Source organism: Chiloscyllium punctatum, chromosome 37 (genome assembly GCF_047496795.1).
Source record: "Chiloscyllium punctatum isolate Juve2018m chromosome 37, sChiPun1.3, whole genome shotgun sequence".
In the NCBI taxonomy this organism is placed as follows: domain Eukaryota; kingdom Metazoa; phylum Chordata; class Chondrichthyes; order Orectolobiformes; family Hemiscylliidae; genus Chiloscyllium; species Chiloscyllium punctatum.
The window spans coordinates 68,366,436-68,392,124 of NC_092775.1; the positions used below are offsets into that span (position 1 = coordinate 68,366,436).

General features: G+C 40.6%; 2 protein-coding genes across 6 annotated transcripts in view; one reads left to right on the top strand and one right to left on the bottom strand.

Annotated features, from left to right (window-relative positions):
* The window catches only part of znfx1 (zinc finger, NFX1-type containing 1), a 63,254-nt gene extending 56,952 nt beyond the window's left edge, over positions 1-6,302 (bottom strand). Inside the window, exons 1-2 of one of the 3 annotated variants that reach the window (XM_072556976.1) lie at positions 5,924-6,302; positions 5,354-5,369 (exon numbers count right to left, since the gene is read on the bottom strand). The gene's annotated coding sequence lies outside the window, so the exon portion shown is untranslated. Of the gene's footprint in view, positions 1-5,310; positions 5,370-5,923 lie in introns of all 3 variants that reach the window. The other 2 variants (XM_072556975.1, XM_072556974.1) reach the window with 2 other exon arrangements.
* Positions 6,303-14,253: 7,951 nt separating this feature from the next.
* Positions 14,254-25,689, top strand: part of LOC140463189 (aurora kinase C-like) — a 29,090-nt gene continuing 17,654 nt past the window's right edge. The window contains exons 1-3 of one of the 3 annotated variants that reach the window (XM_072556977.1): positions 14,254-14,305; positions 15,834-15,890; positions 22,646-22,955. In XM_072556977.1, the coding sequence (XP_072413078.1) occupies positions 15,849-15,890; positions 22,646-22,955 (352 nt within the window). In that variant the 5' untranslated portion in view covers positions 14,254-14,305; positions 15,834-15,848. Of the gene's footprint in view, positions 14,306-14,729; positions 14,752-14,932; positions 14,954-15,833; positions 15,891-22,645; positions 22,956-25,689 lie in introns of those variants that run through there. The other 2 variants (XM_072556978.1, XM_072556979.1) reach the window with 2 other exon arrangements.

Below are 25,689 nucleotides of genomic sequence, written 5' to 3' on the forward strand. Positions count from 1 at the left end.
ATTTCCAGTCCTGATGGCCTAAACCTCTTTTCAATTCTGACAACTTGAAAACTATGTACAAACTGTCACAGTTTGAAGACTTCTGAAAGTAAAACCTTTTTGCTAGAGTAACTATTCATCTGAACTGAAAACTTGATTCTTATACTCAGAATGGAAACAGTCCATGCCAACCATGTTCCCAAACTAAACTAGTCCCACTTGTCTGCACTTGGCCCAAATTCCTCCAAACCTTTCTTATTCATGAACTTATCCAAATTCTTTCACACATTGTCACTGTACCTGCATCCACCACTTTATCTGGCAGTTCATTCCATGAATTAATCACTCCCTGTATAAAAATGTTGTCTCTTATGTACTTTTTCTGCTAGGAGGAAACTGGTTTACTGAACTGAATTGTTGATTCTTCTAAACTGAAGTCAAAGCCTAATCCAGTGGCCTCTGGCTTGCTTTCCCTGTCTGTCATAAACTCAGAAGTATACATAACACTTAACACCACAGGTATACTGAATCACAAGCTGTCTCAGAAATAACGTATTGAGGTTGCTGTTTCAAGCATTTCTGAACTCTTTAAAACTGTTACCTTCACAAAACTGAAATTAAAGTCCATTTGTCTGTATTTTTAAAAAATCCAAATTCCAAACTGAATATCTATGCACATTTATTATTAAAGGAACTGCAGGCTAACACATCATATTGACTTATGGTCACAATGCAATTTCAATGCCAGAAAAATAATGCAGGATAGATGGTAGACTTTGCTAGGACATAACTTGGACATTTTATTTAACCAGACAAACTGCAACAAGGTCAATCTGTTTTAGTGGGAAAAATGAAAGTTAAGTGTGTTCTGAAAAACCAGAGAACTGCAAATACTGGAAATCAGAAATTGATGGAATAACTCAGCAGGTCAGGCAAAGAGAGGCAGAGATAGGTGTTCTGCAGAAGGGTCGTTGGGCCCAAATTTTAAATTTGCTTTCTCTTGACAGAAGATGCCGATCTGCTGAGTTTTTCCAGCAATTTCTAATTTGGTTTTAAATTTGTTATGCATTACTTTTACTCTTTAGGTTGATGAAAATACTAAGTACATTTAGTACCACTGCAATTTATATTCCCCAGCCCTACTTCTCTTCTCCTAAAGATACCAGTTCTTCTTAGATTGCTGTTCCATTGGTGTTGGCAGCTGTCTAATACATCAAACTTGCAGCTGATTTGCATGTGCAAATTTTAGTAGAAGTGTTGAGTCCACTTAAAGGTGAAAGACCATCACTAACAAACCACACAACATTCTCAGCATCAGTGAACACAGGGAAACTTACTGATTTATTGGTAGCCCAGGACTCCTGTGGCCATGTTTACTACCTCTAATTGTTCTGATAATTTTAAGACATGACCCACTATCACTAGTTTCTATACATACAAAGAAGGACACCACTTTAACTAGGACAACACACAAATCCTCGGACAAGCAAAACAACAATGCGCACGAGAATTCTTAGAGGCATGGCATTCTAACCAGAACTCTAATAATAAACAATTGATTTAGATCCTATATACCTTCCCTTGAAAAAAAAATGACATCACCCACCTTAAGAAACCAATACCTATAAATATAGAGGCAGGCCAGACCAACAGCGCTTCACCAGAGATTTTCACTGATGATGTTACCTAGTATGGTGACAAAATATTTGAAAACAAAACTTCAAGCTCAGTGAGCTAACTTACATAATTATCATCAACCTGAGCTACAAAAAATTAGTGATTTTTTTTAAAGAAAATTAAGTAATATCTGAACCTAAAACTGTTCCTCTCTCCACAGCTGATACTTCATTTGCTCGGCATTTCCAATATTTTTGGTTTTCATTTTAGATTTTCAACATGCACACATAAATCCACCTTGGATATGAATAGCATAATGAGCACAACCAGACATAACATGTTAAAATCTTCCCACTCTCCATGACTCAGGATCACAGTTAGCAAGCAGAGAGACCTGCAATAAAATTTTATTCACACATTTTAATATCTGGACTCCAATACTCTGCCTAAGAATTTAATAAACACCAGTACATAATAGTACACATAACAGATTTAAAACAATCTATCCATTTCAATTCTAATCTTTGATTCCTATTTTTCCAATTAAGAATTTTCCTGTGAGTTAGAAACATTGATTACAATATTTGGTTAAAATTTCACAAATTCAATGAATGGTGCATTCTGAGATTTCTGACCTTAGGTGAAAGTATTCTAATTTTACTGTGAAAATTAACCTTCACAAGACTTAAACATTTGTCATGTTTATTCTATTCCATTATGCTTTGATCTTAAAGTACAACTTTGAATGAGTTCTTAATTGCAGTGATGTGCATTTTGCCAAAATGCTTGGGTCCACACTCCAATAAAATTGTGCTATAAAATGTAGTTTTTGTAGGTAATTGTAAGTTTTAATAAACTGTTGTAAACAATGGAGGACAATGTTCAAACACATTACCAACCATCTGGGACACATACTTTAAATTCCTTCATAAATGTTCTTTACAAGTTCATATTGCTCTAAATATGAATTTTTTTCTCCTTAAAAGTCAGGATATAGTAACATTTTACATGTCTGAAACTGTTTATGAACTATCATCCTGGTAGCTGAAGGCTGTCTGGAAAAATAAATATTTCACCTAGTCTTTAATGGAAGGTTTTCAATTTTCATTAGATTATCCTATGTATCTGTAAAATTGCAGGCCAATTGATTCTTCTTGCATTTATATTTGCGATATTAATTAAAACAAATGTTTATTTTTTCAGTGTAGATAGCTCAAAATTGGTTCCACCTTTACACCACTCTTCACTGTTGTGTTGCTTTGCAATTTTGTAGTGGGAAGGAGGCCATACATCACCTTCAGCTTAAAGGGCAGTATGGGTACACAACTGCTCTGGACCAGCATCAGCAATTGCATTAAAAAAAACTGGTGAAGAATAGCTATTCAGTTCAGTACTTCCTATCCGCAACACACACTGTACTTCAAACTCAGCTGGCAAAGCTTAAAAAGTGCCTCTCACTGATATATATCATGAAATTCACTCCTTGATCAATATAGTGTCCAGTGGAACTATCTGAGATGCCTTGGGTAGATTCACTGTCATCAATTCTTAACTTTGATATTAGTCTAAGTTATTGACAAATGTGGAAAGAAATCCTTTTGATTTCTTCAGCAGAAGATAGGGTCAATCTTGGTAAACAAAACAGATTCGTTACAGAGTACTTAATATCTAGTTACATTACATTTGTGTTAACATAATTGACAAGAAACCATCAGGCTGGACTTAAGAGTAACATTACTGTTAGCTAGCTGGACTCAGCACTAGAACTTGCCTTGCAACTTAGAATAACTGGCACAAACACTGGTTAGCTCCTCCCAACACATCCTTTGTACCCTGAGGTATGGAGACTCAGTTAACCCTTTTGAATACTAGCAGTCTTATACAACATAGTCACCATGCTCTATTCTTGTTATCAAATTATTTATACAATTGTTTTGGGTAAGTAAAGTTGGCTTACCAAATAGTTTTAGCGCTGTCCCATCTTTCCTTCCCACCCTAAACCCCCCCCCCCCCCCCCAAAGTCTCTGACTTTACAAATGACTGATGACATGGTTGGGGCAAAAGTCTGCTGCAGTTCATTGCAAAACTAGAAATGTTAAACAAATTTTTGATTTCCTAAATGCCCTTTGCAGATGATGCTCTCTGCCATTCATGTTTCTGTTGAAAGTTGGTTCCTCTGGAAGATCTTTAGTTTCTTCAAACCACGTCAGGAGAAAGTGATCTTTTTACATCACAGTAAGGTTTCAACCTTCTTGCCAGTTCTGAAGAATTTGAATCGTTAACTCTGCTTTGTCTCCATATAGATGCTCCCAGACCTGCTGAGTTTCTCCAGCAATTACTGTTTTTTCCATCTTGTCAGACTAACAGGCTTGATTTATGAGCAAGTACTGTTATCCCTATGAACTTTGCACTAGGATTGGCCTTACAACTTTGAATAACTGGTGCAAAAGTAGTTTCATAGCGCAATGATGGAAAAGATTTCACCATATGGGATTGGAGGGTGGTGGGAGACAGTACCTGAAACAGTTTGCATACATCACAGATAAGCTCCGCCCATCACGAAATGGAAGACGTCTTGGGCCGGAGCTCATCTTGTGATGTATGCAAACTGTTCTCCGTCACCGCTTCTGCGCTGAAATCTTTTATATCATTGTACTGTCAAACTACTTTTTCTATCTGACATCTACAGTAGACACCCCGTAAAAGCTTTTGTTTTGACACAGAATTACAGAACATGAGGTTATGATTCAACCTTTATCTAAGGCTTCAGGAAGGTAACAATACATGTTACCAAGTTTTCTGTTAACAAGGGAGAGAAAAAAAAGAAAAAATAGACTATTGACATACGCCGTCGATTTAGTGGCGATAGGTCACCACACGATGGAGCCGTCAATTTCTGGCATTGACTGCAAAGTTGTCAACAAGACAAAAGAGATATTAACAGGAGGCAGAGGGGAGAAAAACAAAACTGACTAGATATATTGTACCATCAGTCAGATGCAGCGGTAGCCACTCTCACGTACTCTGGCACGAACCAGTTACGTTTAATCGTCTTCCTGGACAAACAACGGTTGCTGAACATTTAGATTTAATGCACACAGGAATATTCCTCATCCAATCCCAAACGATAAACTGTTTACCTCCCACCGCCCCCACCCAACATATTTTAAAAAACACAATCATGAAACATGACAACTTTACGATCAGCTCCTGCCATTTTGCAGCAACAACAAACTTTGAGCTATTCTCCGTCTCCAACACGAAAGCAAAATTTAATTAATATTGATCATTTCCAGCAACTGAAATATATTCGCATAATGCATGTTAATAAAGGGTTACTTTAAATGTCAGTCAACTTTCCACAACAGGAACTGATCAGCACACGTATTTCCCCGTCCCTCTCAGTAGAGGTTAAGCTGCTTATTAAAGCTGTAAAATGATTTTTTCCCCTCCAATTTCCAGTAAAATACAAGTTTCTTTTTCAGTTGGTTACACTTTTACAGTTTACTGTGAAATTCCCCAAAGGGCCAAATGCCCATGGACTGGAACATTAATTGGAAGGGTGGGAAAGAAATAATTACATCAAAGTGAGTGTTTCTCTTTAAAGTTCCGGCGGTTACAAAATTAACAAATTTCAGTTTGTCCCCGTCGTGATTTAGCTTCAAAACTGAATTAGCGTCAAGAGGAATTTCACCCTGTGGTTACACCCGATACCTGTGGACGCTGGGTCAAGTTATAGCACCTTGTTGTCACTTACGCAATCAGTCAACATTCTGAAATGAAATAAACACAAGAGACGGCAGAAAACAGGTCAGCGTTTGGGAAGTGGGTCACCCATCTCCCCCACCCCCGCCACCCCCCAACACCATCAGCTCCGAGGGAGGCTGCACAACAACAGACCGAGAGATGGACAGACAGCCACATTTCCTGGACCAAGACCTTCACATGATAACACAACACGGGGACTTTTGGGGAAGTTTGTGTGTGTGGCGGGGTGTGCTGGAGAGAAATGAAATGAAAGAGATTAGAGACATCTCCCCGGCTAAACGTCGTTCCAATGACTTCTCGGCAAACACAATTACACTTCCGGATCGTCTGTGATGACTCCACTTGGTCGGGCTGAGTTGGGCTGAACTGTTGAATAATTTAGGGTCGAACCAGTCTGGCTTGTCACTGCTGATCAAAGTGAGGGGGCTTGCACCCACTACGATCGCCAACCCCCTTCCTGATGCTTACCCCTCCCCTCGGCACTCCGACTATAATAACCAAAATGAGACAGGTTGTCACCCCCAGCCTCCTCGCCCATTGTGCAGCAGGGGCTCTTTACCTGGCTTTCTTCCTGCTTCCTCCCCTCTTCAAGCTTCACGCCCGGAGAATGCTGCTAAGCCGTGGTGGCAACAATGAAGCGAACCGAGTCCATTTGAACAGAGAGAAAACAAAACAAAATGTCACTTCAGGCAAAACAATTGCATCGATTTCAGCCTGGCCTGCCCTGACGGTGTGTGTTTCGAGGGATCCGCTCCTCAGTCGACTGCACGATGGCCCTCTGCCTCTCTCTATATGAGATGCATCCGTTCAACACCCACATCACTGCCCCGTCAGTTTCGTTTCTCACTCGGATTTTTGATCCGAAACAACCAAGACTGCAATGAGAGACGGTCACCTGACCGGCTGAATCACTGGGCGGCCAGCTTGCTAAAGGCGAGTTAGGCTGTGCCAGGGTCATCTCGCAGGAGACTACGACCCCATCTTGCTAAAGGAAAACGCTAAGTGGCCTAAATAAAACACAGTTGCTAGGCAAAATAAGCCAAGTATTGCAGAAGCGAATCAGAAATCGAAATCATTGCAACATTGCATACTATAAGTTTTAGTTGTGAAAGCAGAAGAAAAGCAATACCAGAAAAAATGTACATTCAATATTAATCCGTATTATTGTATTCATAAGTTTGCATAATACTAAGGTCTCCTGTTACATTGTTGTTCCTTCTTATCTGTAACTTCTCGCCCGTAAGAAAATAGTTCATTTTAGCTCAGATTTGTCCATGGAATAAAAATGATAGGTAGACTTTTTTCATAATCTTTTATGGCCTGCTTCAGTATATTTCCATTTAGTTAGGAAATATAATACATAGCAAATACATTTAAGTTAGGGCAGAAAATTAAGACTTTCAATGGTTGAACAATGTGTATTTTGAATTCCATATTCCCATGTACCCTTGATAATTTGTGATATCATTCACTTTGAAAATATTCAACGAATCTGCCTCTGATTTCTGAGGCAAAGTATTTCAAAGTTGCTCATCAACTTTCCTAAAAGGGCGACCTCAAAATTTTAAACAGTGCCTCCCCATTCTGGACTCTGCTACAAGAGAAAACATTCTTTTGATGTTCACCTTATCAAAACCATTCAGGATTTTCAATCCACTTCAATTAAATCATCTCTCACTCTTCATAACTCAAGTGGAATTGAGTGCAGTCAATTCAACCTATCCTCATACCTGCAATGGGTGGGTTGTCTGATATCTCCTCTGAATTGCTTCCGCTGTATTTCCATTTGGCTGGTGGGGTAGACAGACTAAGAGTTAGACAAATTGGATAAAAATGTGGGACAATTCAAAGCCAATGAGGTTGATGAAGGCGACCAGGAAGATAATGCGCAAAAGGTTTTTAAGAAGGAGTTACGTATTGTTCTTAGGGCCAAGGGAGAAAGCAGCAACAGGTTACTGAGTTGGATGATCAGCCATAATCATATTCAGTGGCAGAGCAGGCTTGATGGGCAAATGGCCTACTCCTTCTATTTTCTATGTTTCTAAGTAAACAGACCAATATTGTACACAGTACTCCTGATGTGGTCTCAATAATGCTTTGTGCGTGTGTCACCATAGTCTCACCAGACCATAGGGGTTGCTCTCTTATTACAGAAAAGCGACTGGTGGTGATTTAACCTGAGGACCACAAGACCTCAGGTGAGGGAAGAGGTTGAGAAGAAGAGTCCTTCATGGGAACTTCAAACTGATGATGGGAATTGAACACATGCTATTGGCATCATACTGCTCTGTAAACCAACAATCCAAGCAACTAAGCTAAACCGATTCCCAATGCTTTGTACAGGAAAAACATAACCTGTCTACTTTTATGTTTCAATCTTCTTTTAATAAAGGCCAGCATTCCATTAGCCTTCTTAATTATTTGCTGTACCTGCATACTAATATTTAAAGACTTGTGCATTAGTGTACCTAGATTGCCTTGCAGTTTAGAATTTTATAAGTATTTTATATCATAGATTTGGGAAATGCCATCTAATTAGTCAGAGGTGGGAGAATGGGGTGATTTTGGAGAATGCTTGAAAAAGGATGGTGTAACCCAGATGTAAAAGTTAATTATGAAGTGAGGGCACTGTCTTCAGATTTACAGAAGGCTTCTGTTTGCCTTTCTTCTCACCAAATTATTCATTTTGCCCAACATCAGACTCTAAGTTTGAGCTAATGTTTGGGACCATTAGTTCCCATTCAGCATGAAGAATTTGTTGCAAATATGAGCAAATGTATTGAGTAGAATCACAAGTAGAACAATAAAATGGTAGTTAACAAAGTTTAACTCACAATCTGTTCTCACAAAGACTGGTTCCAGCTCTGGTTGATTGTGGTGCTGTTTCCTACAGTGTTCTTGTTGACTATGGTCTATCTTTTCTTCTTTTGGTTGTGCATTAGGGTCAGAAGACACTTGTTATGGACATTTTTAATAAATCAGTTCAGACTTGTCAATGACATACCTTGGACACAGATGAACTTGAGCATAGGCCTGCTGAAGCAAAGGTACCACTGCACCATAAGAGCACGATAGAGTCATAGAGATGTACAGCACGGAAATAGTCCATGCCGACTAGATATCCCAACCCAATCTTGTCCCACCTGCCAGCACCTGGCCCATACCCCTCCAAACCCCTCCTATTCATATAGCCATCCAGATGCTTTTTAAATGTTGCAATTGTACCACTTCCTCTGGCAGCTCATTCCATACATGTACCACCCTCAGCGTGAAAACGTTGCCCCGTAGGTCTCTTTTTGTATCTTTCTCCTCTCACCTAAACCTATGCCTTCTAGTTCTGGACTCCCCCACCCCAGGGAAAAGACTTTGTCTATTTATCCTATCCATGCCCCTCATGATTTTGTAAACCTCTAAGGTCACCCCTCAGCCTCCGACACTCCAGGGAAAACAGCCCTAGCCTATTCAGCTCTCCCTATAGCTAAAATCCTCCAACCCTGGCAATATCCTTGTAAATCTTTTCTGAACCCTTTCAAGTTTCACAACATCTTTCCGATAGGAAGACTAGAATTGCATGCAATATACCAACAATGGCCTCACCAGTGTCCTGTGTAGCCGTAACATGACCTCCCAACTCCTGTACTCAATAATTTAAACAAAAACCATGAGCCTGAGATTAAGGGGCTTATGTTCAAACAATTGATCTGACGAGGCAAATTAGACTTTTCTGGGTTTAGCCTTGTGCTATTGATTAGTTTATCCTAGAGAAAGGTGAAGCCTCATTTTAGCCAACCTGATTAGTCTACCAGTATTTCATCATTATATTGTAAACTTGTTTGTCCCCTATTCTTGACATTTTAAGCAGGAAACCCTTTAAGCAACATAATAAATTGAACACTTCTTCATTTTTACTACTGTCTTATTATGGAGCTCAGCAGCTGGAAAATGCTTCTCCAAGCTTCCAACCAGCTTAAGGTTAAAATATTCCCTGGCCCAAGCTTGTACAACAGCTTAAGTTTTCTTTCCACTATCTTCCATACATTAAAAACTTATATGGACTAATTGTTCAAATTGATTTGTTCATATATTTGGTTGTTGAATGTGAAGTGTGTTGTGAAGCACAGGTCCAGTAGTTTGAGTATGCCGTCTTTGTTGATAGGTTCAACGTCCTGTTGTCTGTTCTGTATGCCCAGCAGGTTGGCTATTGTTTCTCTGGCTAGGGTACTCAAACTACTGGACCTGTGCCTCACAACACACTTCACATTCAACAACCAAATATATGAACAAATCAACGGCACACCCATGGGCTCACCCATCTCTGGACTCATAGCAGAAGCGGTAATGCAAAGATTAGAACAAACAGTTTTACCGCAAATTCAACCCAAACTCTGGGTCAGATATGTGGATGACACCTTTGTAATCATTAAAAACACAGAAATAGAGAACACACACCGGATCATCAACACCACACTCACAGGAATCTGATTCACTAGAGAGGAAGAAAAGGACAACCAACTCCCATTCCTAGACGTGATGGTACAGAGAACACCGAACGGAGAATTCACCACAAAGGTACACTAGAAAGCCACACACACAGACCAAGTCCTGAACTACGAAAGCAACCACCTCAACACACACAAAAGAGGTTGCATCAAGACACTATTCAAAAGGGCCACAACACACTGCAGTACACCTGAACTACAAAAAGAGGGAGAACACCTATACAATGTATTCGCCAAAAACGGATACCCGTGCAATTTCATCAACAGATGCCTAAGGGAAAGACAACGGAACGAGGACATGCCGCAACCCAAAGGACTAGCCACACTACCATACATCAAGAGCATTTCCAAACTGACAGCCAGACTACTGCGACCAGTAGGACTCATAACAGCACACAAACCAACAGCCACTCTCAGACAACAACTCATCAGAACGAAGGACCCGATACCCAGCATGAGCAAAACCAATGTAGTGTACAAAATCCCATGCAAGGACTGCACAAAACACTACATAGGTCAAACAGGAAGACAGCTAACGATCCGCATCCATGAACACCAACTAGCCACGAAACGACACGACCAGCTATCCTTAGTAGCCACACATGCAGATGACAAGCAACATGAATTCGACTGGGACAACACTACTATTATAGGACAAGCCAACAGAGAACAGCCAGGGAATTCCTAGAGACATGGCACTTATCCACAGATTCAATCAATAAGCACATCGACCTGGACCCAATATACCGACCACTGCAACGGACAACTGGAACTGACAACCGGAAGCGGCAGATTCAAACCACTACAAATGCCGGAGGAAAGATCACAGGAGGCTCCCAAGCACTGAGGATGTCACCTAGACAGGGGACGAAACGTCTGCAACACAAATTCCCAGCTCGGCGAACAGAACCACAACAAACTCAATAACTAATAGTATTAAGCCACCTCAGAGAATCACCTTGATGAATCACCAGATTACTATCAAAACATACATCATATCCTGTTATCAAACATAACGCAGATCAAACACAGTGGTAGGAAGTAGTACGGGTGGATTTTTTGACGATTTAAAAATACAGTCACACCCTAGTTGCTGATTATGCGGAGTGTACTTGTCCAAGTCTGGAAATGGGTTTTAATATAAATTCCCCAATTATCAATGTCCTGGGGGTTATCATGACCAGAAACTAACTGGACGAGTCATTAACGCAATGAGTCCTGCTGGTGCTTTCTCACCTCCTGACACCTTTAAAAGACAGAAGTCAGGAGTGTGATGGAACACTTCCCACTTGCCTGGATGAGGGCAATTCCATCAATACTCAAGAAGCTTGAAACCAGCCTGAATAAATTTGATTTGGTACCACATCCACTATCTCCAACAAAGACACTCAGTGGCAGCAGTACATTGCCACCTATAAGATGCACTGCAGAAATTCACCAAGGTTCTTTTGACAACACCTTCCAAACCCATGACCATTTAGCAATACAAGCACAGTCGTTACATGGGAACACCAACACTTCCTACTTCCTCTCGAGGCCACTCACCATCCCGACTTGGAAAGATATGGCCATTCTTTCAGTGTCGCTGGTTCAATATCCTGGAATTCCCTCCCTAATACTGTTGAGGTCTACCTACAGCATATGGATCGTAACGATTCAAGGAGGCAGCTCACCACCACCTTCTTAAGGCCAACTAGGTTTGGGCATTAAATGATGGGTAATGCCCACACTCCATGAAAGATTTAAAAGAAAATGTTAAACAAATGATAGTTTTATGCATTGTGTTAAAAGGTAAGAATATGGACATGAGTATGAAATATAGGCATGATGAAGATATATACTCAACTAAGAGAGTCTCTTATGTGACAGCTGCACCTATTTTTCAAGTTCACAGCAGAGAGTTTCTTCTGTTGGCTTCTTCCATTACCTTATTGCACCTGCGGCCCTTCATTCTCTGCAGGCTCTGTAAAGATGTCACTTTGCAAGACAAATTATTGCAGCATCATGAAACAACAAGACATACACATCTTCCATATTTGACATTGAAGTCAACCACATTATCAAATGTTTTTAATAGTAGTGAGGACATGCACCTCAGATTAATTGCTGGCCTTTTGAAAATTCTCACAAGCAATGGATAGATTGATTGAGATCACACATATCATCATATGCAGTTTTGGCATCTTTACCTAAAAAATATACTTGACAAAGAGGGAGTGCAGTGCAGGTTCACCAGACTGATTCCTGGGAATGGCAGGTTTGTTTTTTGAGAAGAGACTGGCTGCTGATTAGGCCTGAACTCACTGGAGATTGTAAGAACGAGAAGGGATCGCAATGAAACATATAACATTTTGACAGGCCTAGACAGACTGGATACAGGGCTGCTGTCTCCATGGCTAGGGGGTGAGAAAAGAGGTTGGTGGGGGGGGGGGGGGAGGGGGGGTCATGTCCAGACAAAGGGTCACAGTTTCAGAATATAGGGCAAGTCATAATCAGACAGATGGTCAGAAATGTCTTTACTCAGAGGATGGTGAACTTATGGAATTCTCTGCCATAGCATGTTGTCGAGCCCAAGTCTTTGAATGTGTTTAAGATATAGATAGTTTTTTTAAGACTAAATGCATAAGGGAAGTGTGGAGAGGGCAGGGGTATGTCATTGAGATTGAGAATCAGCTACTGTCATGTTAAAATGGCCTACTCTTGTTCTTCCTTTCTATGTTCCTACAACTAAAAGGATAACGTAAATGCCCGAGCATCCACCATGAACCTTCCTTTGGGATAATCTAGATTACATTAAAGCAAAATCATAGAAGGAAAGGCTTTTAGGAGTTTTGTAAAACCATACAGTGTAACTTTGGTGGGAGAGCCATTGAAGCCCTCAAAAAAAAGCAAAGTTAATGCCATTTCCGTTATGTTTCTGTAATCCTCCCACTGAAGTTCCAGTAGATGGGAAGTAAACTGACCCCATAGTCAATAAGAGATGCATTTTCTGATGCAGATTTTCACATATTAGGTTCCAATCCCACACTCAGGGACACTGAATTATGACTACAACACTGACAAAATCCATTAGTATCAGGCATTATACCAACTTGTACTCAACAACATATCAAACCTATATGACCTGAACTCCCTGGCAAGAAAAAGCCTGATGGAGGGCTTTGGCCTGAAATGCCAATTCTCATGCTCCCCTGCTGTTGCCTGACCCATTGTGCTTTTCCACCACCACACTCTCAATTCTAATCTCCAGCATCTGCAGTCCTCAGTTTCTCCCAAGGAAAAACCACAAGTCTGACACATCATGTAAAGGATGACGATTTCATACAAGCTTCAGTTTTTAATTACTTTATAAATTGTTAATTTTTTGTGAAAACCTGTAAAAATCCAGTATAAATGCAAAGATAACAAAATAAAGTCACATGCAATGTGTCTGCCAGTTTATTGTTATATTTAACAAATCAGGCACATAACTAATAATTAGGTATCATTGTTTCACACTGGGAACATATACTTGGCAAACAATTATAAATTACAAAGATTTAAATAGATAAGGAGAGGAACATTGCAGGAGAAGAATAAAATTAAAGTCAAGCTGTCATCTATCATTTCTTTACATTCATATTCTAGGATACTGTGTGTATGATACAGAATTAAGAACTTGGGAGTTAGGCACGATGCACAGACAAACAAAAACGGTAAATACTCAGCAACTATTTGTAGAAAGACACAGAATTAAGGCTTGAGGTTAATGTTCTTGTATCAGAAGAAAATACAGTAAAATGGCTTATATCCCACCAGGACTAGATTAATAGCTTCCTGATTCTTCCTTTCAAATTTAATGTTAAAATTCATATAAGCCCAGCTAAAAATGGGGAAAATTCATCATTTTAACTGACTAGTCAATAGAAGATAGACATTTAAGAAAGAGAAAGGGACAGCTTAACATATTCTGTTTTCAAGGTAAAAATGCTGCCTGAACTGCTGTGCTCTTCCAGCACCACTAATCCAATATTCTGTTTTCATGCAGGAAGGGAAGCTGGCCTACCAGAAACTGTAGTTGAATCAAACTCCACAGTTAAAAAAGTGTGACAGATAAATGTAAATGTTTAAAATATGGAGGAAAAGAACAAACAAGAGAACTATCTATATATCTGCTTTAAAGAAAACCACAGGGCTTTATGACCTCCATGCATAACACTAGATTCACAACTTCCGGACGCCTCCGTGTCTGCGCATGTGTCAACCTCCCTGGCTGGAACAATAGCGACACAGACGGTGTGCGCGATGACGCTTGACGTCTGCTGCGTCAGTCCGTTGAAGAGCCGCCAATAGCGAGCCAGCGACAGGCGAGCGCCGGCCAATTGGCGCGCGGGCTCTGTTAAAAGGGTTAAAGTGCGGTGGATTTGAATTTAAACGGCCATAGGAGCTGAGGGAAACGGGCGGTGAGTCAGGTGGAGAGAGGGGGGGCCCCAGGTAGGGCTGCCGGGGGAAAAAAAAAGGAGAAAAACAAGTGGAGGAGAGGGGCTTGGGGCTGTAGGAGCTTCCCCTCCCCGCGTCGGTTTACGTTGTTGAGCGTTTGTCGGATGAGATCTGTCCGCTCCTTTCCCTCTCCCATGGCTCTGGGGGGGGGCCTGGTGATGTCTTCTCCAGTTGCGCTCCTGTTCCTCCCGGTATCTCGGACGGTGGGGGTCAGTTGGCAATAATAATCCACATCATCATCGTCATTCTCCCCCCTCCTTCAACAGGCCCTAACTTGTCTGTCAGGGTCAAACTGGGGTATGGTCAGGTGCCGAGATCGCCCCTGTCTTTCCCCCCCCCCCCCAGTATAACCCCTTCACTGGGATGTTTCCGAGCAGCAGCATCTGATTTGGTGGCTATCGATTGCAGGGTATTTGGAATGCATTAAATATTTCAGTAGTCTTTTGAATCCTTCATGGCTTACGAGTGAGTCCGCCCCATTTACCCCCCACCCCCACCCCATGGTAAATAATTGCCATTCTGTTGAAAATGGCAGAATCACATCCGAGGTATCCGTGGGTGCTGAGATAATTTCACTTGTCTTGTTCTTTGAGCTGAAGTTTATGATAGTGGTATGTTGTGGGATGTAATCTCCTTTTTTTAGGCTGGGTTAATTTACTCATGCGGGGAATTCGTTTCTTTTGAGCTTTGTTGCCATTCATCCAGTAGACGCTAGTCTTACTCTGGTGGCTTTGTACGAGAACCGTTCGGTTAATTACAAGATGGAGTGACAAATAGCACTTTTGTGTCTCATGCGCTTGTGTGGAGATTGGAATGACAAATGCCTGGGAAATCAGGTTCTAAAAATCAGGTTTTGCTGGGAGAACTCGCAGGTCTGGCAGGATCTGTAGAGCGAAAGCAAATTTAATGTTTCAGGTTCCAGTGACCTTTCTTCAGAGTTCCGTGTTTAGCGATGCTGTTGCTGGCTGATCCAGAATAAGCACATCCCAACTGGATTAGTGGGGGTACAGTATGCTTATCCGTATAATGAAACGTGGTTGCTACTAAGCCTTTAACTTGTGCAAAGTGGTCCTGTCCATTGGATTTTTTTTCGATACTAGTTGTTTTTGCTTTATTTTCTTCAAGCCCATGCAATAAAATGCAGAGGGTGTCACTATAAAGCCCTGAACCATTTGTATTTCAAATGTTTTCTATTTTGTGCCACCTCCACCCACCTATAGAATTGCACTTGATGGGCAATCCTGTTCATGGATGTGAAGAGTGAGAAAATGTACAGGGAGGAAATGGTGATTGCATTAACTGTTAGTGTGTAAACAAATCTCTCACATTTGGATTCTGTTCTAGAGTGAGTGTATTCCGGCCCAAAAGTAATTTTAATTTTGCTGCTTCAATGGGAAGGATGCACAGTGGGTTTTCATATGACCTAATTCTTGGAAAACTGTACATACTAGCTACTTCTGTCAGTACAATAACTTTAACTTCTACTTGCAGGATTTTTGATTGCAAATGGAGAAAAAGGTTGCAAGCCAAAGAGGACATGCTGGAAAGGTATATTTGTTGTCAATTGATGTGCTAAAAATTGGTTATGAAGCTGGTGAAATATTGAATAACTACTTAGGCATTAAGAAACAGGCCCTTCAATCCAACTTGTACATGCTAACCAGATATCTCTAAGAAATAGGAGTAGGCCATCTGGCCCTTGAAGCCTTCTCTGCCGTTCAATAACATCATCGCTAATCTACATGTGGCCTCGGCTCCACTTATCCACCCTCTCATCAGAACCCTTAATTTTTTGAACAATGTAGGAATTATCTAAGCTTTAAAACATCCTCCATGAGGAAGCCTCAACTACTTTACTGGGTATGGAATTCCACAGATTCTTGACCGTCTGGGTGAAGAAGTTCTTTCTCAATTGGTCCTAATTCTGAGGCTATGCAGTCTTGTTGCAGTTGCACCCACCAGTGGAAACATCCTCTACTTCTATCTTATCTGTTCCCTTACTAATTTCATATGTTTCTATAAGGTTTCCCCTGCCTCATTCTTCTAAATTCCAATTAATATAATCCCAGTTTACTCAGCCTGTCCTCACAAGCCAACTGCCTCCCTCTGGAATCAATGAACCACCTCAACCCCTCAAGTGCTAGTATATACTTTCTCAAGTAAGGAGACCAAAACTGCCTGCAGTACTCTAGTTGCGGCCTTACCCGCATCCAATACACTGCAATGTAATCGCCCTGCTTTTAAACTCCGTTCACTTTGCAACGAGGGACAAATTCCATTTGCTGTCTTATTTACCTGTTGCACCTGCAGGCCAACCTTCTGATTCATGCATCCAGGTCTGTTTGCACAGCAGCATGCTACAATTATTATGATTTAAGTAATAGTCCTTTTTACTGTTACTGCTTAACAAAATGGATGCCTTCACATTTATTAAAACTGTACTCCATCTGCCAGACCTTTGTCCCCACTCTTAAACTATCTATGTCCTTATCTGCAAACTTTGACACACTACACATGATCTCCCACTCCAAACCATGTACGTAAATTGTGAATAATTGCGGTCCCATGCTGATCCCTGAGGCATACCAGAGAACTATTGCTAACCAGAGAAATACTCATTTATCCCCACTCTTGGCTTCCTGTTAGCTAACCAATCCTCTATCCATGCTAATAAATTACCTGTAATGCCATGCATCTTAATTTTGTGCAACATCCTTTTGTTCTGCTTGCCAAATGCCTTTTGGATATCTTGATTCACCATGCTCATAATGTCTTCATAGATTTCCAGTAGATTAGTGAACCATGACTTAATTTCATGAGCCTGTGCTGTGTCTGCCCAAAGATACAATTTCTATCTAGATATCTTGCTATTTCTTCCTTGATAGATTCAAGCATTTTCCTCACTACAGAAGTTAAACTAACCAGTCTATAATTTGCCATCTTTTGTTTACCTTTATTTTAATAAACAGTGACATTACATTTGCTGTTTTCCAATCTGTTGGAACTGCCCCAGGAACCAGTGAATTAATAGAAATTACCAAGTGCATTTGCTGCTTTTGCCATTTCTTTCAGTACCTTGATGCATTCTATCAGGGCCAGGAGACTTGTCTACCTTTAGCTCCATTAGTTTGCCCAACACAACCTCTTTTTTTGTGATTGACTGATTGTTTCCACGTCCTCACCTACCTTTGTCTCTTTGACAGTTACTGGTATATTATTCATGCCCTCCACTGGGAGGACTGACAAAATATTTGTTTAATGCCTTGGCCACCTCCTCATCTTATTAAATCACCCTTTTCATCCTGTCAAGGAGCAGTGTTTACCTTGGCCACTTTCATTTTCTATATTTATAGAAACTTTTGCTCTCTGTCTTGATATTCTGAGCTAGTTGACGCTCATAATCTACGTTATGCTTCTTTACAGCTTTTTTGTGTGTGGCTTTCTATTGACCTTTAACGTTTTCCCAATCTTCTAGTTTCCTGTTGATTTGTCACTTGGTCTATCTTCTCTTTTAATTTGATGGCCTCCCTTATTCTTCTGGTGCCCAAGGCGGATTTCCCTTTTCCTACAGTCCTTGCTTTTCACTGATAATACTTCTGCTGAATACTTTGAAAAATTGCTCTGGAAGTCCTCTATTGCTTGTCAACTGTCCCACCATAACTTTGCTTCCAGCCTATTTTAGATCCCTCTTAACTCTTTCTCCCCCAACACTAAACCTATGCCCTCAAGTTTTGGACTCCTTAGGATACAGTGAGGTCTGCAAATGCTGGAGATCAGAGTTGTGTGTGTTACTGGAAAAGCACAGCAGGTCAGGCAGCATCCAAGAAGCAGGAAAATTGACGTTTTGGGCCGGAGCCCTTCATCAGAAATGAGACTGGGAGCCTCAAGGGTGGAGAGATAAATGGGAGGGTGGGATGGGACTGGTGAGAAAGTAGAAATAAGTGGAGGGAAAGGGGGATAGATCAGAGAGGAGGGTGGAGTGGATGGGTGGGAAGCAAGATTGACAGGTGGGACAGGTCATAAGGGTGGTACTGAGCTGGAAGGTTGGAACTGGGGTAAGGTAGGTGGAGGAGAAATGAGGAAACTGGTCAAGTCCACATTGATGCCCTGGGATTGAAGCATCCCGAGGTGGAAGATAGTGTTCTTCCTCTGGGCCTCAGGTGGTGAGGGAGTGCTGGTGGAGGAAGACCAGCACCTGCATGTCCTTAATAGAGTGGGAGGGGGAGTTGAAATGTTTGACCACTGGTGGTAGGGTTGTTTGGGTGTCCTGGGGATGGTCCCTAAATCGCTCTGCCAGGAGGTGTCCAGTCTCTCCAATGTAGAGGAGACTGCATCAGGAGCAACAGATACAATAAATGACATTGGAAGTGCAGGTGAAACTTTGGATGTGGAAGGCTCCTCTGGAGTCTTGGATGGAGGTGAGGGAGAAGGTGTGAGCACAGGTTTTGCAATGCCTGTGGTAGCAGGGCAAGGTTCCAGGAGGGGATGGTAGGTTGTTAGGGGGTGTGGAACTGACCAGGTAGTTGCTGAGGGAATGGTCTTCGCTGGGGTCCATTTGTAGATGGATATGACTTATGGTGGTTGGTGGCGTGGAAGGTTCTGACCTTGTTGCAATTGGAGGGGTGGGCCAATGTCCTGTACAGCTACAACATGATGTCCAAACTCCGTACTCTATGCACTTACCAATGAAGGGTTTATGTAAACTGACATTTTCCTAGCTGCCGTCAGTTCTGAGGAAGGATCACCAGACCCAGATATTAACTGATTTTGTTTTGGATGCTGACAGACCTGCTGAATCTTTCCAGCAATGTCTGCTTTTGTGCTATCTTTAACACCCTGTCTACCTGTGACTTGACTTTCAAGGAACTATGAACCTGCACGCCAAGATTTCCTTTTGTTTTGGCAGCACTCCCCAGGACCTTGTCAGTAAATGTAGAAGTACAGCCCTGATTTGCTCTATCAAAATGTAGCACTTCCTATTTTCTAGACTTTTTTTCCATCTGACTGCAGTTGTATTTATTGAGGCAGCCTCCTTTGTTCACTGTCACCAATTTTGGTATAGTCTGCAAACTTTTTAACCATTCCTCCTATATTCCATCCAAATCATTAATATAAAATGACAAAAAGCAGTGGACCCAGCACAGCTTAGGGAAAAAATGGTTAGTAATACAAAACCTGAATGTTTCTGAAAAGTTGGTGTATTCTCTTGGGCAATACATCTAACAATGAGTCAATTTGTCAACTAATCCTCTCCTACAAAACACAAATTTGGATTTCCCTTGTTATATCAGTTGATGGTTGAAGTTTCTGGGTTTATTATGCTCCAGATGTGATACCCCAGATTATTAAACTGTTGGTTGAGGAGGAATGAAGTGACTCCCCTTCCTCATTACTTCCAACTCAGTCTTCCCTCCCCTCTCCGCCCCCCCCCCCCCCCCCCCCCCATCAAAATGCAACAAGTGCACACAGCTTTAGAAGTGTGAAGCATCTCAAAAAAGACAATTTATAAAAGGACAGATGTGTCAGTCTTTGAAGCTTGTGAAGTTATCAGTTAATTTGGGTGATACTAATAACATTTGATAAATGAGCAATTGACTGAGGTTTGGCCTTTTAAGTTAGCTGGAAGATCTTTGTTCTGCTTAAAGCAAATCTTAGCAGTACTTGTACACTTAATGGCAAGATCCTAGGGAGTGTTGCTGAACAAAGACCTTGGATTGCAGGTTCATAGCTCCTTGAAAGTGGAGTTGCAGGTAGATAGGATAATGAAGGTGGCGTTTGGTATGCTTTCCTTTATTGCTCAGTATTGAGTACAGGAGTTGGGTGGTCGTGTTGTGGGTGTACAGGACATTGGTTAGACCACTGTTGGAATATTGTGTGCAACTCTGGTCTCCTTCCTCACGATATGGGATATGTGCTGGCAGGATGGAGAGATTGGTTTGGGATATCTGGTTGGCATGGATGAGTTGGACCGAAGGGTCTGTTTCCGTGCTGTACATCGGTGTATGACTGACTCTGTATGCTTGCTCTGGGTTTCCAGAAAGAGACAAGTAAATCAAGAATGACTTGGTTTTCTCATTTGTGACACTTAAACAAATCTTTGTCCACTAGTACCCACAAGCAAGACTTGAAACTGGCTTATGACCCCTGGTCTTGTGTTTTCCACTTTTAAGAATACACAAACATTGTCTTTTGTCCAGATTTCTGTCTTGTCCCCTCGTGTTTACACTGAGAACTCATTGGGGGTTTATAGTTCTTCATTTTAAGTCCTCTCCTTGAAGCTTCCTTGATACCTATGAATTGTGACATTCCTGACTCATTTGAGACTAATGATTCACGGATCTTTCAGGCAATCACTGAATAGCTTTGACCAAAACTTGCATTCTTTTGGTCTGCATGTCCACTTCTCTTTCAAAAATCTTTTGAAAATAGAAGTTTGATGTCTGCAAGTTATCCATGATTATGAACCTTTTGTGGTACTCTTAAACCAGTATTCTTGCTAATTATTCTGAATACAGCATGTGAAGCTTTGACAGAGTCTTTATCAGTACTCAAATTTACTGTTAGTATGAATCTGGGAGTTTAAATAGGTAATGATATTAGGTGGACACAAGTGCATATAAAGGAGGTTCATTTTATAATTCTACCAACTGTGGGTAAATACACCTACTATAAAATAATGTGGGAAGAGATACCGGAGGGATGATTCTTTTTTTTTGTGGTGTCTTTTATATAACTCAAACATTTGTAGTACCAAAAGACAGGTGCCTGGTCAATTCCCCTTTTTCCTTTTGAAGGATACTGAATGTGCCTGAGAATTGCGGACCAGTCAGTTTAAAGCCACTGCTAGGAAAAATAATGGAACCCTTGCTAATGGAGAGAAGAGAACATTGACTGACTGTTCATTATTAAACTTCTCATTTTGAAAATCACATTGTGACCAAGCCTTTTCTCCTGCTTTTGTTTTTGATAGGTAGCACAGTAGACAGGAACTTGCATCCACTGCATCTGTGATTTCAAAAAAGCCTTTGATTTAGGATACCCCATTATGGACTGATCAATCATAAAATATGAAATTTCATGACAAGTGGCCAATAGATTGTGAGCTGGCTTCAAGGAATGAAGCTAAGTGGAAATAAAGTAGCTATTCAGTGATCCACCAGGATCAGTACTGTTCATAATTTACATTTGGTGTTTTGGAATTTGGAATCAAAACTACAATTTTGATGTTTGTGGTTGACAAGCTAGGGAGGATTGTTGGAGTGCAAGAAATTGCACCCTGACATTAACTTGCAGATCTTCAGTACAGATAAGTAATGCTGATAGAAAGAATAGGCAACTTGCCTTGAAAGATTGGGGGGGAAAGGATTCAACTGTGCATAGATCAGTCACTAACAGTTAATTATTTTTTGCACGGCCACAAAAGTAAAGGAAATGCCAAGTTGTATTTCTGGTCGTGATTTTGGAATATTTAGCATTTCTACTTACCATTCTATGACCAGAATAGAGCCATCAGGATGATACTGAAAATGCAAAATTGTACATATTGAGAAAGGGTTGCTAGGATGGGTGCTCACTTGCAGGAGAAAACAAATGAGGGTGTTTATAGACAAAATATTTTCACCTCATGAGGAAGAACACCTAGAAGATATCAATGGCAAATGATCACCAAAAATCCACTGTGTACTCATTACCCAAGAGTACATTGTGACATGAGTACATTGTACCCATGTGACATTCACTACTATAAACTAGTTACTCTTCTATACGTCTTGTATAACTTGCAATATATATAAGGCAATTTAATTGTTTAATGCTTTGCTGAGTACTCAATACAACAAACTGGCTTGCACTAATTTTGTATCTTCAAACCGACTTATAATGAGGGTATCCTCTCTCATAGAGGACGCTACTAAGGTGATATGGTTTGGTATCTGAAACTCCACCCAGCTGAGGGGTTAGACTGACTCCTGCCTACCTATGATTTTTGGACTTGGTGTTAGTAATACTTAATTATCCTGTGCCTCCCCTTCTGCTTGCACCCACTGACACCAGACTAGTGTGGCTGCTTCCATCTATATGGGCACATGCACCCACCAACAGATATGCAACAAAATAAAGATTAATTTGTAGTTGTGCTGTATTTCAATGGTCAAAGCAGACACATGGATGACCTCTAGGTTCTTTTTATGGCATTCTGGATTGAAAAATTCTGAAACAATACACTTTCTGAGCCAGCAGAGTATTTGGAACAATTGCTTGGATGCTATTGTATGAAAAGCCACTTTTATTTTTCCTTTTTAAAGATGCCAGCCTTGGATGGTCCAAAACGTGTTGTAGAAGCAAAGCGCAATTCTCAGAATCAACCACCTACAGGGAGTTTGTCAACACAAGTGGTATCTGCTCCTAACTCAGGCCAGCAAAGTGTACCACTTCAAACGCGGGTTCTGTCTGCCAATTCTGTTCCAATCAAGCGTCCAGTGTTAACAAATCAAGTGAAACAGGCAGTGCAAGTGCCTTCCCAACTGAAACAGATTTGCCAGAAAGATGGTCAACAAACTTGTGAACCTCTTAAAAATCAAACTAGTATACAACCTGGTGAGGTGTCGAGTGATGGTATGTATACTTTCTCGCAATGTTAATGTTTATATGTCAGCATGCTGCAATATTTGTTGGTTTTGAAGCTAGCCACAACTGCTGAGAGATTTGGTTTGATGCCTGCCTTAATGTTCTGTGGACTATGCAGATTCAAAACTGGTAAATTATGGATTCAGGCAGTCAAGTTATTGGTAAATTTGTCCAACAGTTTTTAATTCCCAATGTGATACTTTTTTTAATTGACTAAGAATTGAAATCTTGTATATCCCAAAAATGGCCCCTAACCAAGATGTTCCACTAAAACTGTAAAACCGGCACCAGTCTGATGACAATAAAAATATCAGGCCAGGTATGTCCTGTATACACAGCATGCAAATCTAACCAGGCCAATTATTGCCCCATCAGTTTTACCTCCACCATCGAAGTAATGAAAGTACATCAGCAGTCCTATAAAGTTGTCCTTGCTCAGTTTATTAGCCAAGACTTCTCCGTTTCTGACCTTATTGCACATTGTTCAGACATGAACAAATCTGAATTCCAGATAAGGTGAGAATGAATGCCCTTGACATAGTCTGTATCAAGGAGCTCTAGCAAAACTAGAGCTGACAGAAATCAGGTCAATTTCTTCTTTGATTGGAGTCATACCTGGCATAAAGTAAGTTGTGGTTGACGGAGGTCAGTTTTCAGCTACTTCATCTATGACCTCGCCATGTAGTTAGAATTAGCAATCTTTGCTAACGTTTGGTAAATGTTGTGCATTAGTACCTTCACAGATATTGAATTAGTCCATGCCGAAATGCAACAAAATGTGAACAATAGTCAGGTTTGTGCTGATAAGTGGCATGAGCATTACTTGCAAAAAGTGCTGTCGTTGCTATTTCCAGTAAGTGTATAACTAATGACTCTAGAGTCAATGACATCACTTATCACTGAATGCTCTGCTTTCACAGCATGAGAGCTTACCATTGATTAGAAACTGAACTGGTCTAATAACCAAATGGCTACCTACTTAGATCAGAGGCTGGGATTTCTGCAGTCTGTAACTCGCCACCTAACTCTCCAAATCTTGTCTGCCATCTCCAAGGCACAAATTGGGTATTGGATGTAATTCACTCGTCCAGCTCCAACAATTAAAGCTTGACACCATCCAAGGCAGAGCAGCCCACTTGATTGGCACCATGTCAACAAACATTCAATCACTCCCTGCTACTGAGCATCAGTGGGAACAGTGTGTACTATTTACAAAATGCACTGCAGAAATTCAAGAATCTCCCAATCCACTTCTGTTATCATCTAGAAGGACAGGGATAACAGATACATAGAAATTAAACACCTGCAAGTTCATCTCCAAGTCACTTGTTCACCTGACTTGGAAATATGTTGTCAATTTTTTTCAGTTGCTAGTTCAAATTCCTAAAACTCCTTTCCTAGTCCTAATGTATTGCACATGGACTGCAGCCCTTCAATAAGGCAGCTGACCACCTCAAAGGCAATTAAGATAGGCAGAAAGGCTGATCCAGCCAACCGTGTTCACATCTTTGAATTTTTTTAAATTCACATCTGTTTACCATGCTTTGTATATTGTGAAGTAGAGCACTAGGATACCAACTGGGGAAATGAATTTATTCCAACAAAGATTTAAAGTAAATATGATGGGTTGAATGGCCTTTTGCCATACTACTGCCTTGTCTTTGTGCTATGTTATTTGGTTTGCAGCTCATGAGTTGGAAGAGAAATGTTTTGCAATTGGTGGGTCAGGATAAACTTGATAGGAGATAACGTTTAAATTCAGTGCTCATTGTATGTTTTTTAAAGAAAATTTAAGACTAATGCAGGTATGAAGGCACTAGTATATTTTACTGAACAGATTGGCCACTGAAATCTTTCAGTGGGTTGTTGTCTGACTGTAATTTTTGACTTGAAAGGTTTCTTTAACATTGTGTGTGTGGCAACATCTTCCCCCTGCACCCCCCCAATGTTTTTTGCAAATAATGCTTTATTGGTACAGGTAGTATGGAAACAGTAAATCAATGTCAAATTAATGAATAATGGTCAAGTGTACAATTGGCAAGGGTACAAAATGTCACTTCTCATGACAGTCTTTTGCCAGTGTTTTGGAGGTTTTTACTTTTTGTTCTTGTCATAAGATGGATTTTGTCGCTTTCCCCCTCCCCCATAATCATGCAAGTTATTTGCTTTTACTACCCAATATCAAACTAAGCTGGAATTATTGCTGAACAATATGTTGAAGCTTTGCTTGAACACTTGTTTGTAGTATACCTTACTATAATCACTGGAAACTTTGCATTTTGTTTGGCTTGGAGTGCAAGACAAAAGTTTGTCTTTTTCAGCAACATTTATAATCTCCTCTTATAGAACCTCAGGTAAAACTTGATTGCATAAGCATAAAGTGTTTATGTACCATTGGCTATAATGTCCCCAAATTTTCTTAACTTTTAAAAGATGAGCAGACATTAAAGTAGATGGAATAAAAAGCATGCTCTCATCAATATTAAAAATGAATAAGCAGCAAAATGTTTTCTGTAATTTTGACTTTCTCATCACTCATTTTCTCCCAAAAACTGAATTTGTTCTTCCGCTAGGAATTCCTTTCCTTGTTCCACTCCTTTTGTAGTCAAAGTCACATTGCGAACTTGTTACAGTATCTATGTGGCTCTGCATTATAGAACCAAGATTTGTCAATAGTAGCAGTAAATGCAACAGCTGACTAGCCCTTTGTTGCATCAAGGTT